Source organism: Lycorma delicatula, chromosome 7 (assembly GCF_047948215.1).
Source record: "Lycorma delicatula isolate Av1 chromosome 7, ASM4794821v1, whole genome shotgun sequence".
Taxonomy (NCBI): Eukaryota; Metazoa; Arthropoda; class Insecta; order Hemiptera; family Fulgoridae; genus Lycorma; species Lycorma delicatula.
In genome coordinates, this window is record NC_134461.1 from 52,886,996 (window position 1) to 52,908,879 (window position 21,884).

Here is a 21,884-nt window from a genome sequence, read left to right on the forward strand (position 1 = left end):
ATATGAACTTGGCCAAAAAGTAATTAAAAATATGTGCAAAGTAAATATATTCATTTTAAAAATAATTCAAATGATTTTATAATATAAAAAATAAATATTTCTAAAACCTTGCACTCTTAAGGAATCTGGTGTGTAAGAACATACCAGACCATTTATCTGAAGAATATTTACAAGCCTACATCTAGTGAATAGTATAGTTGGAAATGGGGAAAATTTGCAACTCTTGTTAAAAATCTTTTTTAATATTTGATTATGTTGCACGCACACAAATATGGTATAAAAAAAATTATAATTTTTTTTTAGTTTTTTATTTATTTTTTTTTTAATGATCAGTGACCTATGTTTTTTTTTATATTTATATAAACTATAGACTTTTCTGGTTAATTTGACATAAAATTTATTTATATCCGATAAAAACTGATTGATTATATAAATAAAAAAATAAAAAAACACTACATTTCAGAAAATTGTAACTAAAAAAAAATTGAGATTTTGGTAAAGGTTTGTTTACCTCGCTATCACTTAATTGTTTTTCATCCAAAAAATCTGAAAAAATTAGGGTATGTTAACAATGAGTTATAATTTATATTCTTTAACAAAAATTAATTTTTGTTAATATTTGATTATGTTGCGCGCACACAAATGTGGTATAAAAAAATCATTTAAAATTATTGCTTCCTTTCATAAAAGTCACGTTCACTCGTTATTCTGTTGAATTTATGTTTGCATAGTAATTATATAAAAGATAACAAACCGCTAATGTATATAAGAATCAAATAAACAAAAAAATACCAAAATACAACTTAAACAATGACGTCAGTGAAAAAAAAAGTACTGTGTGTTTGATCCCTTGTGAAATATCTACACTGTACACGGCTATTATGCTTATTGCATTTTCTCATAATTCAATGCGTTTTGATTAAATCCATATAAAAATATTTTTTCTATGTTAAATGGTTCATGAGAAATTTTAATTTGAAAAATTGATTACCAGTGGTTAATATAGTGACCAGCAGGAGACAAGGGGTTAAACTTGGAATTTCAAAAAATCCTTTCTTAGTGTGCACTACACTGTAAGAAGGTGTGTACAAATTTTCATCAATTTATCTTAAGTAGTTTTTGCTGGGCATCGATTATGTATCACTCAGGACATATTATTTTATATGTACAGATATATAAGCAATGAGAAATTGAGTTTGGAGTGGAAAGGCCCTAATAAAAAAGTAAACTGTAATCAAAACATATATTGAAATTCAGACAAAAACCAGATGTAGGAATTCTAAAATAAAATTTCCAGTCAATCCATAACGTTTTGCACATGATCATCCATACCAATTCTGCATGGTAATTAAATCTTTTGTCTAATGCTGAATACACAGTCAAAAAGAATATGATAAAGCTTTTTGCGGCGGTTGCCAGGGAAACCGCTACAAAGTTAACATATTGGAGTCTCACCAGAGCCAAGATGTATGCATACATTAACCTGGAGTTGCCCAAACCCAAACAACCAAGAGGAGAATTTCTGAAAAATGTTTGGTAAAATTCTTCAATCTTTTCTTCTTGTAGGTTTTATTTCTTTAGCATTTCTTTATATCATTGGTCTGCTTAATGTTCATTTTTTATAGTTATCGGGTAGATTTTGATTGTCATTCTACTTCAATCTTTGTTTTTTTTTTCCCTACTTATAATAAACGATTGCAATTATTGTCCTTAAAGACAATAATTAATATGTGGAGTTAATATTAATATGCAAGTTATACCTACTCAACCTATACAAGTCACAGTGGGGCATTACTGCATTGTTTCGTTTTTCATTATACTTTTTTCTGTAGGATCTACTGATGATTGTTTATCAATCAAGGTTGCTATCTAAATTTAGACTTAAAGTAAAACTATCTGTAAATAATTTTAGAATATATTTTTCTTTTCCAGTTTATTTTTCTTAATTAAAAAAATCTAAACATTGAAATTTTTTAAAGGTGAACAACCAGATTGATTGTTATAGTTGAGAAACTAACAAAAAAAAGATGTTTTGCTGTTGGTAAACTGTGTATAAAAAAGTACTTCAGCAAAATGGAAAAGTAAGCATAAAGAACAGATTAAAATGTTTCTAGTATGGAATACAGAAAACAGAACACTAAAGGTTATAAAAAGAACTCAATAAATGGAAAAAAAAACTTCAATCAACATGGGCATAAAAAACATAATTCAGAAAAAATCAAAGTCAAAAAACTTTAAAAAATAGAAACAAATAAATTGGTGGAATGTTTTTCAGAAATTACAGTTGAATGCAAAGAGTTTCCATCAAAAAGGGAACAACTACAAAAAATTGTATTAAAATTCAGATTTTGGAATTCAAGAAAATTTTCAGTTTGAGCATATTATTATTTATTTTTAGTTTCAGTTTGATAAACTTATTATGCAATCAGGAAAGTTTTGTCATACATTGAATAGTAACTCAATATTTACATCAAACTGAAAAGTATGGAAGCCTTTCTGTTCAGAAGTCGCCAGCTTTGCTAGTGGTGCTGTCAAGTGGAGAGACAGGGAATCAGTTGTTTGCCATATGTACAACTAAATCTGTCCTTTTCTTCTAGCAATCTTTTTTTTTAGAATCTGCCCTTTGATTCTAGCATTAAATCAACACTATAAAGCTCATCCAAGATTTGTTATAACAATTTGAAACCCAATACTTTTTTTTATAACCCGTTATATTGTACTGAAATTATTAGTTAATATATAAGTTTTAAAGACCTGGTAGGTCTTCATGCCTGTCATGTCCATTTTTTCTAATCCCAGCTAAACCTTTAAGGTCTTGATAGCTCCCATTTCAAATTATGTCAGTTTTCATCTCTCTCTTTTGCACCTTTTCCTCTTACATTATCTCCCAGCCGGTTAGTTTTCCTATTCTGAATTTTTATAATTAAGTTTTGGTTTTGTTTTCATTAGTTTTTTCAGTTTTCACTTTGTTTTATGAGATAAATAAAACAGAGGTCAAGATTGACAGTATTCTTGTCAGTTAGATTGTAGAATTATCATAAATGCAAACAGGTGTAGATACTGAAGTTCCTGTTTGTATGCACTGGGAATTTTCACTCTTTGTTACTTCATTGCTTTTGTTGATGGATGTAATTTCATTTAAAATTATTGAATGGTGAATGATTTTAAATTTTGTATTAGTTTAAATCTTTGCTTTAAATCACTTTTCAGTTTATCAAGTATAAAATCACTTTGTACAAAAATAATTTGGTTTCATAAATGTGTAGAGTTTGGATTTTAAAAAGTAGTAATGGAAAAAATACAGTGAAATCTTTGTACAAGTGCATTATTGAGATCTGAAAACTTGTATGTAGTATTTGTAGCTTAGAAAAAATCTGAGAAAAGTTTAAGCTAGAACAGTTTATGGTTCTAGTTAATGAAAAGTTCTTATCTGTGTCACTTTTATATACATATTGGAAATATATAAATACAGTCTTATACACTTCATATAAATGAGCATGAAAATTAACTGGTAGGCAAATTGTAGATGCGCACGACCTCATGCATAATGTAAAAGTACATTAGAGCAAAGTGGTTGATTTACAGTTTATCCATACAATTGTCAGCTACAGCTGTATTACTTTAGTATGAAGTATAGCTGTATTTATACTTTATTTAATGTTCAGTAATTAAATTGGCTCACTTAAATTCAACACAAAAACAATAATATAAATTTCACCACATACATTAAATATATTACTTAAGAAAATTTAATATTAAAAAATAAAGTTAATAGAAAATTATTAATTTGTTTCTACTATGTTATTTCATTGGATGAAACTAATGTTACTAACAAAAAAATTTAACATTACATCATCTTGAAACCGTTTTTTATTACTTTACTTGCTACTTTATACGTCTTAGATTTTAAATTGCTTCAGTACAAATTCCTTGTTGCTACCACTTCATTAATTTGTTGTGAAGTGCCAAGTATAGAGTTTAAACACCTTTTTGGTAACAGATTTCTTTCCATATTAACAAATATATTTATATTCCTGTATTATTACTAACCTGCCCTTTCAACATACTACATTCACAAATTTTGGTATAAGAAAACTTGTTTTATAACTTAAATATTTCAATTTAAAATTAATGAAAGTGTTTTGATCTGTACTGTACTCAAAATTACTAGCGTGTGCAAATGCAGTTATATAAACAAACATCAACTGTAATATATAAATGATGTTTCGTAGGGGGAAAGCCATTATTCTCAGTCTTGTTTTAATAAAAAAATAGAGATTCCCTCCACAATGAATAAGAATGTGAGAAATAACACATGAACAAAAAATATAGTTAAGCAGTTTGATTAAAGTATGCTGTAATTTTATAAAGCACTAGGAAAAAATACCTCGCTGCACAAATGTTACGTAGTGTATGTTTCATTACAAATGATTTTGTTAAATGTTTTTGCCAATTATAATTAAATGACATTCATGAATTTAGCCTACTAACAACAACAAAAACTTTTACAACGAAAAGCTTCAAATCCTCAATATTTTTAGCTGCTTCTTGAGTTGTGATTTTTTAACACAACTCTAACCCCAATGTTTTCATTTTTTATCCCCAAAATACAAATATAATTCTAGATAAATTGTTTGTACAAATGAATCGTTTTAGTAGTATAAATCGTTGGAACAAATGAATCATAGGTGTGCTACGCGCAGCCACCCAGCGCACCACAATTGCTCTGCTCTGCGCCAATGGCAGCTAAAATAAAAATGTGAGCACATACAACAAACAAAAAAGCCTATTTACCTTCCTTTTTTACGGGAAAGATTAAAGCTAAAGCACAAGTTATTTTTACTCTCAGTTCTATGGTTCACTGTGTCCATTGATTAATTTTATTAAGAAACTATTAATCAGGGAACTGGAGATTGTTAACTGGGTGAATTGTCCATTGTTGGGAAATACGCATTAATATAAATTTATTGTACCACATTGATTGTTTCAAAATAGCAACTCTGGCAATATCAGTATTGGTTAGTTTTCCTCATATCTTATTGTTCTCTATCATCAGGTCTTGTGTAACATGAAATCAATATGCAAGATTATGAAGTTTGTTTTATTTGGAAATTTGCATTGCCATATGTTTTCAGTGATATTTTTTAAAATAGTAATTTATTTTTTTTAATTTTATAATTAACATAATTTTGTATTTTTTTTTCCAGGAATTCAAATGGAATTAATGTTGAATAATTATAAAAATGTAAATAAAATACATTGTGCAGTTTGATGGACTACATGTGTTAATCTGTAATCATAATAAAACAAATAAAATTAATTATTATGTAAATAAACTAGAAATTATTAACTAATATATATATATATATATATATTGGTAGGTAATTAATTATAATTCCAGTTGGTGAAGTTTGATAAATAAAACATTTAGTATATAATTATTTTACAATTTCATATATATATATATATATATATATATATATATATATATATATATATATATATATGAGATTGTTTCAGTAATTTTAACTGATATTTTCCATTACTGTTGTTATGATATATTTTTAATCTTATGGTATTTGAAATATTTGTTTAATTTTATCAGTATTTTTCATTAGATCATTTCATTCATAGTAATAAATTCATGTTAAAAAATATTAAACGTAATAAAAATTAATTTATACATTTTATTATGTTGGGTACTTCATTTTTAGTGTTCGTTTGGTTTTTTCTTATTAATATGTATAATTTTTACAATTGTCTTTCAATTTGTTGTTTGTTATACAGGGTGATAAAAATTCAAATTGTTTATTAATTTTAGTAGAGAATATATTTTTATTGTATCTGAACATTAGCAGTTGAGATTTTCATTTTTGGATTAATACTTAGGTATTGTGATAAATTTGATTTTAATTTTTTAATAATTTTTACATATATTACAGAACAAAACAGTTAAATTTTTATAATTAATGGTTATATTTTGAAAATATCCAATTTTTAGAATTATCTATGTATTTAATCTCATATATATGTGATGAATATTTCTTCTTAACAACTTAAGCAGAACCAATACTACATTTGTCATAATTAATGAGTTTTTTTTTTATTCAATGTAATGTATAACCCACGGAAAGAAAGAAATAGATAATTTAAACGCAGTAAATTATTTAAGTATTTAATTGTGCATTATTAAAAACTTTATCTAGGTTCTGTGAATATTTTGTTTTGACTTTTACTTTCATATTTTCATACCTAATTTAAATTATTCAGAAACATGTATTCAGTCAAGGCTTTGTAAGGTACTGAATTAAATAAAAAGTTTATTCATGTACTTATTAGCTATTTACAGGATATGTATCAGCACTAATAATACAGATTTATGTAATACATATATAAAAAAAGAAATGTAAACGGTTATTAGTAGTAAATGATGTTCAGTGTCAAGCCTTATGCACTTAATTGAAGTGTGGTTGATAAAACAAATAATTTAGAAGTTAATTAAAGGAAAGCAGTAAAGTGTCATTTCTGTATAGATTACAGGTCTGGATCAAGGTAGTTACTTGAAGACATACATTTATAAGTTGATCAAATCAAATTCTTCATTGTAACTGATACTGAGCCATATTATGTATATCATGTTCTTATAAATGAAATAAATGTAAATGCAATTTTTTAATAGAAAATTTAAAAAATTGATGATGTTTCAATAAAATTAAATATATATATATTTTTTTTTAAAACAATTATTCAGAATAAATAATTGATACTGTTGTTTCATATCTAAAGAAAAAGAGTTAATGTTACATTAGATAATAGTGTCTTATACTAAGTTTATATTACTTTTTATTAGTTTATTGTGCAATATGTATTTAATTTTTTTATTTTGTATTATTTATTTAATTATTTATTAGTGTTATTATAATTTAAGTTTTAAATATTAATAACATGTACTTTGTTATTATATCATATAGGTAGGTAGCATGATTATCATAAATACTTCTTTTTTTTGTATGCCTTAACCATAAAAAAAAAGATATATATATATATATATACGTATTTAATATAAATACAATGTTATTGAATGTTGTTATACAAAAAATTAAGTTGGAAGATGTAATAAAATAATATTTAGCAATGTGAGTTAATTATTTATTATTAAATTCATAATTATGTACATGTATATAGTAAGAGATTGATATTGTATGCATTATTTAAGAAAACAACTTAAAAATTAAAGTATTATGATAGAGATTAAAAAGTTATATATCTGTACGAACACTAATATTGTTAATAATTTAATTTGTTCATATGAATTGTATATGCAAGAAAATGTATAGATTATAAATTTTAATATAGCATTATAATTAATTATATATAAAAGTTAAATAAATACATAATTACATACACAATTAATGTATAAATTATGCAAATGGTAATCGAAAAACCAGACAATATATATAACATAATACTAGTATTATATGTGATTATATTATATTCATATAAATATTTAATATTAAAAAATACAAATTTATTTAGGGGACTCTTGCCATTAGAATTTATTTTTTAATGCAGATAGAAAGAAAACTTAATAATTCAGGCTTATAAGTATTTATATTTGAATACATACATGGAATATATTTTCTGATATATTTATTTTTGCTTCATTTACTCTTGCCTTTGCATTTACTGAATTTTTTGTTTTAAGAAAAGGTTTTTCTTTTTAACAGTTTATTTTTACAATCAATCGCCAAAAGGATTGCGACCATAAGTAAATTTTTTGGCTAAGAGTAATGTGTTAACATTACTCTTAACATTTTGGCTAAGACCATCCAAAGATAACTCACCTCAATTAATAATATGTATCACCTCTCATGACACAAATGAAGCAATTAACAAAAACAAAAATTAAATAATTAACAAATATTAAAGTCACAAAACATTTAGGTCATCCAATTAAAGTCAGATAAAAACAATAAAGACACTGAATTCTCAGTAGAGAATCAGACATCTGATTCAGTCAACCACAAGTTAATTAAAGAATAATTAAGATTTTTTTTTGTCATTAAAGTACTAAGGATTTTTATTATGTAATTCTTGCAGGACTTAGTTGCAAAATTAATTAATTTTTTAATCCTAATTCTTAACACTCTTCAAAGTATATAATTATTCAATAATTTATGTTTAACATAAAATTGTAAATGAATAATTCTATGATAAATTATTATTAATATGTGAAGAATATGAAATTAACCCATATGAAGTATTTTTTACCATTAAATATTCTAGTGATATTACATTTTCAGATATGTAAACCCAAGATTACACTTTTTTTACACCATTGTCATATATTACAAGGGATATGTAATCCCTTGATAAAACCCCTTAACGATTTTTATTTAGTAAAAAAAATTAGTTTTATTTGTTGATCATTATTAATGCAAACCTTTTACTCTTAAGTTTTCATAATTATTTGCTGAAAATTTATCACCTGAAATCATTTCTTTTAAACAAAGTAATAGAGAATTTATAAATCTGTGAACTGTGTAGTATATATAAATTTTGATCACACCTAACTCGGTTCATCAAAAAGCCTTTTAATAAATTATATCACATTCAAAGCGATGTATGTATATACATATATTTTTTTGGGGTACATTAATACAAAAAGAAGTGCATAGTATTTTGAAGGATATGTTTGTAAACATGTCCAAAAAAAATCATAGCATATGTTCAGTATATAAGATTTAATTTTTTCCATATCGAACAAGTGCAGTCTTAACAGTTAAAATTTTTGTTTCAGAAACTTTCTTCCTTCTTCTAAATGTCTGGGAGTGTATTGTTTGAAATGAGATTAACAAATTTAGTATATAGCTGAAAAATAACTAAATCTTCATATAAAAAAAAAATCCTTAACAATTATAGAGAACAATTCATGTGTTAATTGAGTTGCTAAAGTGTAAATTAACAAGTAATTTTTACATTATGTTTTATTAGTTAGTGCAGGGATTTGTTAAATTCTTTTTTTGTATTTGGTTAAAGAAATCATTAGTGATATTTCTTGTTGCAGTAACTCCTTACTGCTTGGGAGCTCTAAACTGAAATTAAAAAGTCTTGTTATCTTCACTCATAAATTGCACAACAAACATAACCATTTTTACCCATGGAATTCAACTTTGCAGTTTACATAATTTTACTAAGTTGAATAATTAAAAATTACTTTTAAGATATGTACTTAAAATAGATTTTATTCAACATTTATTTTCTCTATAAAGTGGCATTTGGATAGTGAAAATTATCATCTAGTATGTATGTATTCAAAGTCAGATAAATATTGTATGAAATATTACTCTGTAATTTAAATAATATTGTAAAATTATATTCTGTTTATTGAAACAGTATTGTTTATTTAAGTCTAAAGACAATAATCATTTTTAAAAATTGTATATCAATATAATCTATTAGTAACTGTAAAGGTAAGAGAATCAGTAAATTACTATATAAAAGGGAAATGCTATGATATTATGTAAGAAATCAACACTGTGAATCCATATTTCATAAGTTGTTCAGATTATTATATTATATGATGATGAAAAATGTTACAGATTCATAAAAGGGAGAATAAGTAAAACAGATGTATAAAAAGAATCTATTTAATTAATTATATGTTATAGTAATAATGATGTGTGTGCAATTTTCTATATGTATTTTGAAACTTTTTGATTGTGCATGAATGTGAGAGAAAAATGTGATATATAGGTAAATTAATTATGAAACTGTGTAAAATAATTAGTGGATTATATTATACATGGAAAATAATAATTATTACAAAAGTAAAATAATATTTTTAATCGATGTTAGTTGTATAAATATCAAATAGGTTCTAGCATAATAACATTAATGCTGCAGTAATATATAAAATAGAATTTATAAAAAAAATACTGCAATTAAGACCTCTATGTAAATTATTTAATTAATAAACATAAGTAAATATATTTATAATAAATGTCTGTATAGATATTACAGTAAAATTATTATTGCTGAGTGTTTAATCCTAGTTTAAAACATTCCAGTAAAAGAATAACATGTTATACATATGCCATTATATATTTAAAAAGCTACAATAATAATCAAAACTAGAAATAGCGACTACAAAAATGAATAAAGATGATCTTTATACATATAGATGAAACACGTGTATAAATTAAATATGTTAATTTATTTTGTTGTCTACTGTTGATAACAGGATTAGATGGAGATTATGTTTTTAGGTAAGGTAAACCAATATGTAAACTTCATAAAGAACTTTACTCTATCAGATATTTTTGACTATGTACGCCTTATCAAACAACTTTTATTATTTGCTTGTGTTGTAACTACTACTGCATTGCCCTTCTGTCTGTTTTTGCTGATCATGTTTCTAGTTTTTAAACCATTAATTGCTCTATGTGTAATATACGAGTATATTGCCAGTTTGAATTCACTTGCTTATCATGTTTATATTGTGTTTTGTATGTTATTTATAAAAATGTAAAATATTTTAACTTTAAATCACCTTTTTTTTTAGAACAGCTGTGTAATGAAAAGTGGAAAAAGATAGAAATAAATTTTATTCCCCGTAAAGTTTAGAAAATATTAGTGTTAGAAATGTAAGAACAATTTGTGCTCTACAGAAAATACATTTCACTTGCAAAAAAATCTTCTGCTTTTATGAAATATTTAAACTCTTCAATGACATATATACAATGACGATCCTCTTACTACTAATCAAGACTCCAAGAATGATGAATAAAACTATCCTTTCACGGCAGTTTTAAGTTGTGTTAAATCAGATTTTGACAAATCTTTTTACATCGATAGAATCTGTAAAATATTTTTTCTATTGAGCTAATATTAAAAAAAAATTACGGAACACAACTAGTAATCACTGATATTGAAAAAATTGACTCTGTCAACTGGCACTATATGACTCTTGTTTTCAACTACTGTGACAATTCTAGGGTTGTTTGGACAATTGCTGAATAACACATTTAATTTTAATTAATCCATTCAATTTGAAATTGTTTAATTTTTATATAGTGTATATTATATCCTTAAAGTGTGTTGAGGATTACCATAGAATATGAACCAAGTTATTGAATTTTACATCTTTCCTTTAATTGTAAGATGTTTTTTACGAAATAGATGGCAGTTGAGTGTCACTTTATGTTTTTATAAAATTTTAATGTTTATCTAATAGAGAATGTGCTCTTTTTGTTCTAATCTATGTGTACTTAGTTTTTATTCTGCTGCTTTACTTATTTTCAGAATCTCTGTTATTGTATGTAAACATAATATACTTTTTTCAACCTATTTTCATTTTTATACTTATTGACCACCAGGTTTTGTTTTACAAGATAGAAGGAATCATGCTACTGCCATCAAATCTTTATTCCTGAAAATATTTAGCTTACACCAACATAACATACATAGTCACATCCTAAAAAATTACAAATTTAGAAGTGATTGTATTTTGAGAACAATATTAATTTCAGTTAGTGTTTAAAGAAAAATACAAAATCAAATCGCTGTGCACTATAGCTGACTAAAATATTTTACAGAAAAAGTAGTACTGCTTCAGACAAATGTGTAATAATGAACATACTAAAGCAGTAAAATAAACACAGATTTAACATTTGCTAATCCATCTTTCTAACACAAGCTGTAACTACAAGGTCTATAAAAACATAATTTCAGTATTCATAGTACACAAAGTGAAGTAGATTGTTCATCTATTTATTTTTTTTTATTGTATTCTTAAAATAAAGACTACGGGCAAAGATAAATTCAGTTACAACTGCAGGGTAGAAACAGTTCCAATCCTTATAAAAGATTTGTGTATAGTCAAGATTGTTTTAATGTGAGCGAGTGAGAAACAATAAGTTTTAAATGTTGGTTTGGTCTACCCAAAAATTAATTATATTTTTGAAATCAATTAGTTGCTTAAATAACTTTACTTATTATCATTTAACATTTTATAAATATTATTGTATATGTTTGTTATTTTCTTTTTATATTTCATTTTAAACGAAATTATAAATTCTCTTCTTTATAAATTATACTTGTATATTTTTTTGTTAAATAAACCAACCTTACCTTAAAATGTATTCATATTTGTTCATAAAATAAATCCGTAGTATTCGGCTAGTTATTTTAAAATAGGTACTATAAATAAAAAACATGAGCATTTTTAAATACTACTTTTATTAAAAGTGTTTTTAAATTAACAAAATATAAAAATAAAAATAGAACCTCCCTAATTATACAACTGAATAAATAAATAAATATAAAAAGTAGAGTAAATATGTTATAAAAAATTCTTAATTATGTCATTATTCCTTGTTATATGTAGCATTATATACTTAATACTTTTTAAAACTGACACATTTTCTGTTTGTAAAGGTTGCTTATCTGTTTTAATGGGATGTACAGTATAATTGGACTTTGGTTTACCATATTTGTAAAGCATATGCATGTTTTTAAAAATATTTTGAATAACTTCAGCCTGACTTATTGCTAAGTAAAACTGATTACAGCTTTGTTACTGGATATTATTCTGTTTACACCAGAAAAATGTTATTACCATAGGATATATATTTTATAATTTTTTACTTTTGTACTATTTATTATTTTCCATTTTTATTTTATTTTTGTGCTTATTATTTTTTAACATACTTATGAATAATCTTAAAGTAATTATCTTAAGCATGTTTAAAAATAATGTAGTCAGGTGAATAAAATAAACAAAATTAAAACTGCCAAAAATGAAAAATAACAAATAGTACATACAAAAGGCAAGAAAAATGTAAAAAATATATATATAAAATATAATGGTAATAGGATTTTGCTGGTGTAAACAGAACAATAAAAAGCTAAAAAAAATTTACATCTCTGAATGACAGGCAGAAAATACACAAAATATTTTTAAGAGTATCCATGTTTTACAAATATGATAAACCAAAAGTATAATTACATGGATCACATTAAAAGAGATAAAAAAAACCTTTACAGGGGTAGAAAACATGTCAGTTTTAGAAAGTACTAAGTACACATGCATATTCAACTACTGCATATAACAACAGATACTACTACTATTACTACTACTAATAATAATAATAATAGTATAATTAATGAAAAATTAAATAAAAAATTTGAATTGATTTGAATGTTATTTTCTGTCCTTCCTAGCATTGTCACACAAACAATTGTAGTAGATGCATTTCGGAATACCCCAATTCTTAAAACTACTTTGAGCACCAGGGCTTCCGGAGTTGGGATCATCAAATAATTAGTGATGTTACGCTCCTCCCATTCCTCATCACTACTGTCATGGCCTCTTCTGCTTTGTCCCTCCTGCTTAACAATTATACAGTTTTTTGAAACTAATCCTTTATTTTAACAATTTTAGATATTTAAACATTATATCAGATGATTGTTTGTTTGTTCATTAATTATATCCTGTCATTTTAATTTAGCTTGAATATTTCCGTTTTCTAGAATATTTAAACTTTTCCTTTTTATAGATTTTATTTTTTCATTGGGAATATGCTCTTTTTTTTATCAAATGAATTGCATAATTGGAATCTTTTTTTACCCATGACCTTAAATTTTCATTAAATCTTGTTTTAAATTTTCACCCCATTTGTCTTATATACGTTGCGTTGCAATCACATTTTATTTGGTATATGACATTTTTGTTGTAATTGTACTTTACTTCTATATTATTTGTAGATTGCTTATTGTATTATTTATGGTGAATGCTACATTTATATTTCTTTAAAAAAAATCCTTTATTTTATATATTTTTCTTTTGCATAAATTTTAACCACGTTCATTTTTCTTTGTTTGGTCTACTGTTGTTCCTTTTTTGCTTTTTTATCTTTTGAATAATTTCCTTGTTACTCCTTTTTCACTTTCATTATGTGCTACTATTTGAAAGATAATATCTTGTTCTTTTTTGTATTCAATTTTACTTAACAGTAAACTGATTACTGTATTGAACAATGTCTAAACATCAGCTAATTTATGTTTCCATAGATGGTTAGTTAGATTTCACATTTTCTGTATATACTCATACACATACACAGATAAAATAATAAATGGACAGGATATAATTAATGAACAAATAAATACTCAATCCAATATAATGTTTAAAAACCTAAAATTGTTAAAATAAAGGATCAGAAGGATTAGTTTCAAGAAATTGTATAACTATTAGAGAGGGAGGGACAAAGCAGAAGAGGCTATGACAGTAGAAATGGGGAGCGGAAGGAGCTCAACATCGCTATTTATTCAACGATACAAACTAAGGAAGACTCATGCTAAAAGCACTTTTGAGATTGGAGGTACTCTGAAACATACCAACTACAAATTTTGAGTGATAGTGCTAGGGAAGGTAGAAAATAACACTCAAACCAATTACTATAATCCTAGTGGAAAAATATAAAATAAATTTTTTAATTCTGAAGATCGGCTCAGAATATTATATATAATTCTGTTAATCATTGAATAAAACTTTTATCAGTTTCTGACTCTACTATTGGTACAATTGCAATTGTGTCATCTACAATTAATTAAATTACTTTTTCAGGATTACACTGGGAATTTTTAAAAAAATCTTTAAAAAATTAATTTCATCTGATAAATAAAAAATTGCACAAATTTAAAGATGGGATTTTACATTTTAGTAAAGCTTACAGCATGCACATTTAATAATAATATTCTTTATGTTTTTGGTGGTGTTTCAAGAATATTTTCACAAAACAGACTTTCATTATTTAATTCATTAACACTACTTTCATAATTTACAAACTGATCCTTATGTTTATTTAGAAAATATAAAATATTTTTTATCTAAAAATATTATTATTAAACTAGTTAAATACAGTATTAAATTTCTTCAATAATAAAGAAATATAAAACAGTACACCAATTAGTACAGATAAATTTAACTGTTATATCAGCAAGACAATATAAATAATTAACATTTTACCTGAACTTCTCCAACATATTTTCAAATGTTGAAAACATTTTTTTTTATTTCTATTGTTCTTGCTTATAAAATTAAATACTGGTGGATGATTATTAATTTATTCATTTTTATTTAATTTCATTTATTAATTTAAACTAGATCTTCAGTTTTTTTTCTTTAGTTTAATATCAGAAATATCTTCTTTACTTTTAAATACATCAAAAATCTTTTTAAACATTACTTTTATTGTCATATATAGTACATAAATGACAAATCCAAAAACCAAAACTACAACCAGGATTACATCGCACATGTAATATTCATACCATGGAAGATAAACACCAGTTGGTTTAAGATGCAGTGCCCCTTTATGTCTAATAACATATTCAACCCAGTAAACTGCAGTCTCTAATGGAGTTGATGGTACATCTTGCAGTATTGTAGATAGTTTCTCTGCATTTTCTTTAAAACTGCAAAATGTATAATAAAAATTTGATTTTAGTAGTTGAAATGAAAACTAAAATACTAAGAACTTGGAGAAAGAAATTTAATTTAAAAGATGGAAATGACATCCAACCAGACGCATCAAAACCTATAAAATATATAAGTACTGAAAAATTACCTACTAAATTTTGTTACCATGTTTTTTTACTAAGGATACTTAATCAAAGGTTAGGTAATTTCTTGCATTCAAAAATAGTACCTTTAATGGACTGGAAAAATCAATAACACAATAACTTCTATCAGCAATGAAGAATTGCATTCAAAGGAGCAATTTTACAAAGCACTTATCATTACTCTGTGGCTAAAATAACACTCTTCATAATGAATTGTAATGCAGTTGTTCTTCATAGTTACAGTTTTTGCGCATAAGTGTCAGATTTATTACAATTCAGTTTGACTGAAACAGCCCTTGATTTTGAGAATGAGCGAAGGTTTTCTAAGGAAAGTCGAACCTATTCTTGGTGGTTTTTCAGTATCTGAAAGAAATTACATTTGAATTGGTAATGCATAATTAGTGATCGGTAATGTCTAGGTCCCATCTCAAGAAGATACCCTGAACTCCTGAGGTATTGTAGTCAGGATGGTCACCACAACTGAGTAGCCTCAAAGAATTCCTTTGAAAGTACCTTTGACAGTGCCTGTGCAGATATGCCTCTATCAATAGCCACAATTGTCTTTAATCCCTTTTTCCTTGGGGTTTTCTGTAGAGTAGGGGTTAGAAGACAATTAGATCTCTCATGTAAGATGCTTTACAGTCATTGAGCTTGTGATAATTTGTGGTTTCATGGAGGATTGCTCTCCCTCTAAACTTATCAAAGTACTTTTTCTATATTAGCTAATTTGCAACTCAGTTTTGTGTTTAGTTATTTTTTCCTATTATATTTTGACATCAATATGAATATGAAATAGAAATGAGAAGAAAATATTACATATGAAGATATATAAAAATGATGAATCTGATTAAGTTACAGATAATTAGTGCATAGGAGATAAAAATACTGATGAAAGTGAGGTTGTGAAACCAAATCGCTGTGAAACTTTACTTTCGAGCAATAAATTCTTTAAAAGGTTTGGTATAAAGTTGTTTGTACTGTGTGACTGTAAAAAAGAATTTTTCTTAGATTAAAGTTTTCATATGGTAGCCAAACATTAATAGAAACAAATACATTTATTGACAGAAGACGTAACAGATTACTTGATATTTATTAGATGAATAACCATTTTCAGGCATAATATGAAAAGAAAACGGTGCTTATGCAAAAATGAAAGAAAATAGAAAAGTTATGCCTTTCCAGAGAGATTAGCTGTAAAAGAACATTTTAAAAATACTAACAGAAAAATGGCAATACAGAAGAGATTTTGGACAATGGTATCCAAAATTTTCTGTCATGAAAAGGTTATAACAAAAAAAAATAATGTATAACAAAATAAAAACCATTATTGGAACTAAATTATAATAAAGGTGTAGGACTTGTAGACCAGCCAGATATGTAGACAACTTTTTAAGGCTCAGAAAAGTCTGAAATAATGATTTTTTCATTTAGTATGCTTTAAATTTATCTAAAATTATAAGTTACTGAAAAACAAATTACATTGAAAGACCTAAGAATAGATTTGATAAAACAATTAATTACTTGAAATACTCCAAAAATTAATTACTACAAAATTTCCTCTGACTGCCACTAAAAAAGATAGGATACACAATGGATGTCTCAAGTTTACAATGTGACATTGTGTGTTCATCCATGATTTAAATGCCTACATATTGAAAAATTATTTTATCACAAGTATGTGTTATTCCCTGTAAGACTAAGGAAAAATACATGAATGAATTGTTAGATTGTAAATACTTAAGATTTCATGCAACATAATTCAAATAAGCATATTAATAAAATGTTCTGAAAAAAACATCCTTTTCTTCTCATTATAACAGTTACACTTTAACCTTATTTTTCTGTTTAATCTCCAGAACCACCAAAGAACACCAGTGTCAACAATCTAGCATTCATATCTGTATAAAAGTAACTGCCTTGATAAGGATTTTAATCTTAAGATTTCTTGAGTTTGAAATCAGCTGATTTGCGATGACGAGTTCATCACTAGACCAACCCGGTAGGTCAACAGTTACACCTGTTGACCGGGTCAGCAGTTACACTTAACATTTTAAAACTCACCAAGGATAGAGATACTAAATTACAACAATTTATCAGTAATTATTTCATCATAAACTGCTCTTTTATAGGAGCATTAGGATCTTTGTCTTAGTATAGAAGACTATTGATAAAAAATGTCCTGCAAGATTAACTTTGCAGAAAAATATTTATGCACTTTTGTTCTATAAAGCAACCAGAATGTATAAGATTACAGCACTTACTGATGTAGAATGGAATTATTGTGTTAATGTAATATGGAAATGGCAATTATGTTTGCAACATGGCTTGCTTCTAGAAAAAACCTATTTATTTTCTAAGAAAGAGGAAAAATAAGTGGTATTCAAATAAAAGAATGGCTGGTTATTAAAGGAAGTATTGCTTATTGATGTTCAGGGTAAGGATAAAATACTGGACCAATGGGAAGACAAGGAATATCAACACAAATACACGCTACAACACACTTGCATGCACATGAGGGTGCTGTATGGTAAACACATTTGTTTTCCTTGTTTAACATGAAAAGTGACTGGCCTCTTGCTACTTACAATGTATAATGTTGTACAGTATATTAGCAGTTCCAGCTCTACTTCAGACTTTAGATAGAATTAACTGAGCATCTATGTACTTATGCTTTCTAATATACATTAGTGGTTGTGTTCTTTATTTTTTATATAGCTAGGACAGTGATATGTACATTTTAGAAAATAACTAATAATGTTCGTTAGCTATAGGCTGACTTGTAGTGATTTATAGTCAACCCATATTTTTATTTTATTTTTTAATGAGAGGTGATTATTAAAGTCTGATTTTGATTTGAACTTAGAACTTCCAGATGAAAGGCAGAAATGTTACTATGTTCCATTGACCATTACTGTCGAACATTTTTGGATGATATCACTACAGCAAGAGTAAAATTCTACTTGAGACTGCTAAACATTCATGTAACTTGTAAAAAATATTAAAAAAGTACTTGAAGTAAAGGATTTAATTTCTTTTTATCACAACATAATCCCAACAATTATTTTTTCTCAAATTATATTTTAGGATAATCGCTTAACTTAGTCAATGAATGCTTTAGTTTAAAATATTCTGCTAAACATATGAACAACATAATACAAGAAGTAGGGTTTCCAGATATGCGTTGAAACTATATTTAGTATTTCTTCATAATGAACTACTAATAAAGAAATAAAAAGAATTATTTATTATATTATCTACCTTGGTTCATTGAGAACTTTATAAAGAGCTGAGAATAAGCTGTTGGTAGTTAAATCCTCAAATTTCAACAACTGACCAAATCCTTTTTTTTCAGCTAATAGCAAATTGCTTTCCTGATCAACAAAAACAGGTACTCCTATAATTGGAACACCATAATAAGCTGCCTCTAATACACTGTGGAAACCACCATGAGTAATAAATGCTCTGCATTTGGGATGCGCTGTAATGCAAAAGAATTGGATAAAAAAAATGTCTACATATTACAATAATACTTAATATTAATATGAAATAAATTAAATTAAATAAACATTTCTGTTTATTTACTTAGAAGATTTTTAGCCAAAGTCAGAATCAGGGCCTAATTAAAAATTAACCAAGTTTTAATATAATCTTACAGTATCTTATTTTTCTAACACACACACACATATATATATATATATATATATATATATATATATATATGTTCCAATTTTTACAAAAATTTAATACATTCTTCCCCCTCTAAAGGTAGTACGTGTCTACCAAGTCTGAAGAAAATTGCTCAATGGGATCCAAAATTATGAGACTAAATGCAGGCCAGCGCATACATAAATACATACGTATGCATAAATGTTCATCTGACAAAAATAATTTTTTTGACTAAAGAGCATTGGAATGAACATTTTTTTCACAAATTATTTACAGTTTATTTAAATTTATTTATTTTTTTAAAAGTTTACTTAAGGCACAAAACTTGAAAAAAAAAATTTTTACATCCGTACATAACATTATAGCTATAGAAGCATATATATCACTATAGTTGGGAACGTAATAAAGGATTTAAACACAAAAATAAAAAGAATGGATTACTAAGGAAATTGTAAAATGTAGCACTATTTTTAAAAATTTTTGTGAAACGTTTAAATATATTGTCTGATTAACTTTCAGAATTATTTGAAAAAATTACAAACAAATCTGTGCTAATTTTATTTGTAATATTTAAAAATTGTATTATGATAATCTTAAAAATTATATAGGCAGTTATCAAAAATTAAAGTGGATTTAAAATAGGAGAAATAAAAAGGTCAGATAACTTCACTAAAATTACAATAACTTTGATTATTTCATCCTGCATTCAGGGAGCAGAGGAATCTAATAAATTCTTTTCCAGTATTTTAACATTAATAATAATGATTTATTTCAAACAAAACCTTGAACAATATTTTAAATGTATAGAGTAAATATTCAAATAAAAAAAAAAATGTAATGCAAACCTAATATATCACGCTGAGGAAACCATTTTGAAGTTTTTATATTTGATGATTGTCCTGGTATATTTTCATCTTTTTCCCACTTCCAAAGAATACGCTGAGGAAGTTTGCTTAATACATTCAAGAAAATATTCAATATTTCAGGATCCAAATTAGATATTTTTACCATAGAACCAAAACTGAAATAAATAATACCATCTGCAGAATCATCAATCCATTTTTCAAGGTTCTGTAACATTGTAATTTTATAAATATATATATATATATTAAATGTAATTTATTTACGTTTATTTTCCTTTTGATTTAATAGAATTAATTATAATAACAAGAGATTAATAAAGATAATATTTTAAAGTAAAATATGTCTTATTTTATATATATAAAAGATCAATAACATTTTTTAACAAAATATAATTCAGTGATATGTAGAATCTAGTCTTGTCAGAGTTAAGCCTGATAACCAAATTATACATCAAGAGGCTGAAAAGTAAGCACTCTAACTGGAAAAACATATCTCTCATGAACAAGGTTGTGAAAAACACATCTCTCATTTAGTCTATGAGCTACCTTAGTCGAATTGTTGAGAGCTGGAATTATTTGCTCATTCAGCAAAGCATATTACACATCACCAACCATCACATATTACCATTAATGAAAAATGGTCAAAGTGCATACCAGCCTGTACATTTAACCACTCTAGATGTTGAGTATGACTTTCATGATACCAGTGAGGGTTTTCTTGGGACCAGTACCTACTATTATATCGGTTAAACTGTTATATCACATAAAGTAAATGAGTTTGACAGGGAACAATATGTTGAAGAAAGAAATAGTTCTTGCTGTTAATCCATGTCAAAATTTCAGTGAATTCAACCCTCCTATCAAAATCATCTTCAATAAGTTCTTATATTGATTGAATCTTGTATGGATGGTATATGTGTTTTTTTAATACTTTTTGCACTGATCACCAAATAGATTATTATTTGATCCAACTGATTGTTGATTATTAACAACAATTTCTGCTAATATTCCTTCTTCAAAAACTTCATCTGTACAGGGTTGGCCAGGCTTTTTATCAAGAAAAATACTACCAGTGCGTTGAAATTTTTCTATTAAATTTGTAACTGCGATCTTGGAGATTGTATGATTAGGGTGCCATGCATTAAATACATTATGTATGTTTTTATTTCTCAAAATAAAAATACTATTTCTACTCTTTCTTGAATTGAAAAAGAAAACATTGTTTTTTACCCAAGAATTTTTTTTCTTAGATTATGGTTTTTTAACTAAGTTAAAAACAAAACAAAGTCTCTAAGTCAGGTTAAACTTGTTTAATCTAAATTAAGTAAGTATTTTTTAAAACGTTGATTTTTTTAATCTTTTTTTTTCATTGATCTTTATAATTCTTTTTTTTATAACCTCCGGGACCATAGTTAGGTATTGCTTCAGATGTTGAGATGAATGACAATTTTTGTAGCATGTGAAAATGTCATATCTGACTGAAATTCAATCTTTGTAATATAACTTTTGCATATAACTATATATATATAGTTGCCGAATGGCTATGACGGCAAGCGGCACCTTAAAACTTTGGGTAGCCCTAAAAAGTACTGTTTGTGTGTTTTGTGAGGTAGCCTTGAGAAGAGCTGTCAGATCCAGAAGCTGATCTCCTGTGTTGTTGGCTTGCCCAACCCCCATAGAGGAATTCACCCACTTTGTGACGATTCCGGTCGTCCCCCCCCCCCCATTACT

The 21,884-nt window shown here is 26.0% G+C and overlaps 2 protein-coding genes across 13 annotated transcripts in view; one reads left to right on the forward strand and one right to left on the reverse strand.

Annotated features, from left to right (window-relative positions):
* Positions 1–18,610, forward strand: part of lap (phosphatidylinositol-binding clathrin assembly protein lap) — a 333,775-nt gene extending 315,165 nt beyond the window's left edge. For 5 of the 11 annotated variants that reach the window (XM_075371942.1, XM_075371946.1, XM_075371952.1 and 2 more), the window contains one exon: positions 5,208–5,418. Coding sequence is in view for 4 of the 11 variants with exons in the window: in XM_075371952.1 (XP_075228067.1) it covers positions 5,208–5,225 (18 nt within the window). In the remaining 7 variants the exon portion in view is untranslated. Of the gene's footprint in view, positions 1–5,207; positions 5,419–18,487 lie in introns of those variants that run through there. The other 6 variants (XM_075371950.1, XM_075371947.1, XM_075371948.1 and 3 more) reach the window with 4 other exon arrangements.
* The window catches only part of LOC142328267 (UDP-glycosyltransferase UGT5-like), a 35,043-nt gene continuing 25,380 nt past the window's right edge, over positions 12,222–21,884 (reverse strand). For both annotated transcript variants that reach the window (XM_075371955.1, XM_075371954.1), the window contains exons 4-6: positions 20,136–20,361; positions 18,883–19,102; positions 12,222–15,477 (exon numbers count right to left, since the gene is read on the reverse strand). In XM_075371955.1, coding sequence (XP_075228070.1) covers positions 15,171–15,477; positions 18,883–19,102; positions 20,136–20,361 — 753 coding nt within the window. In that variant the 3' untranslated portion in view covers positions 12,222–15,170. The remainder of the gene's footprint in view (positions 15,478–18,882; positions 19,103–20,135; positions 20,362–21,884) is intronic.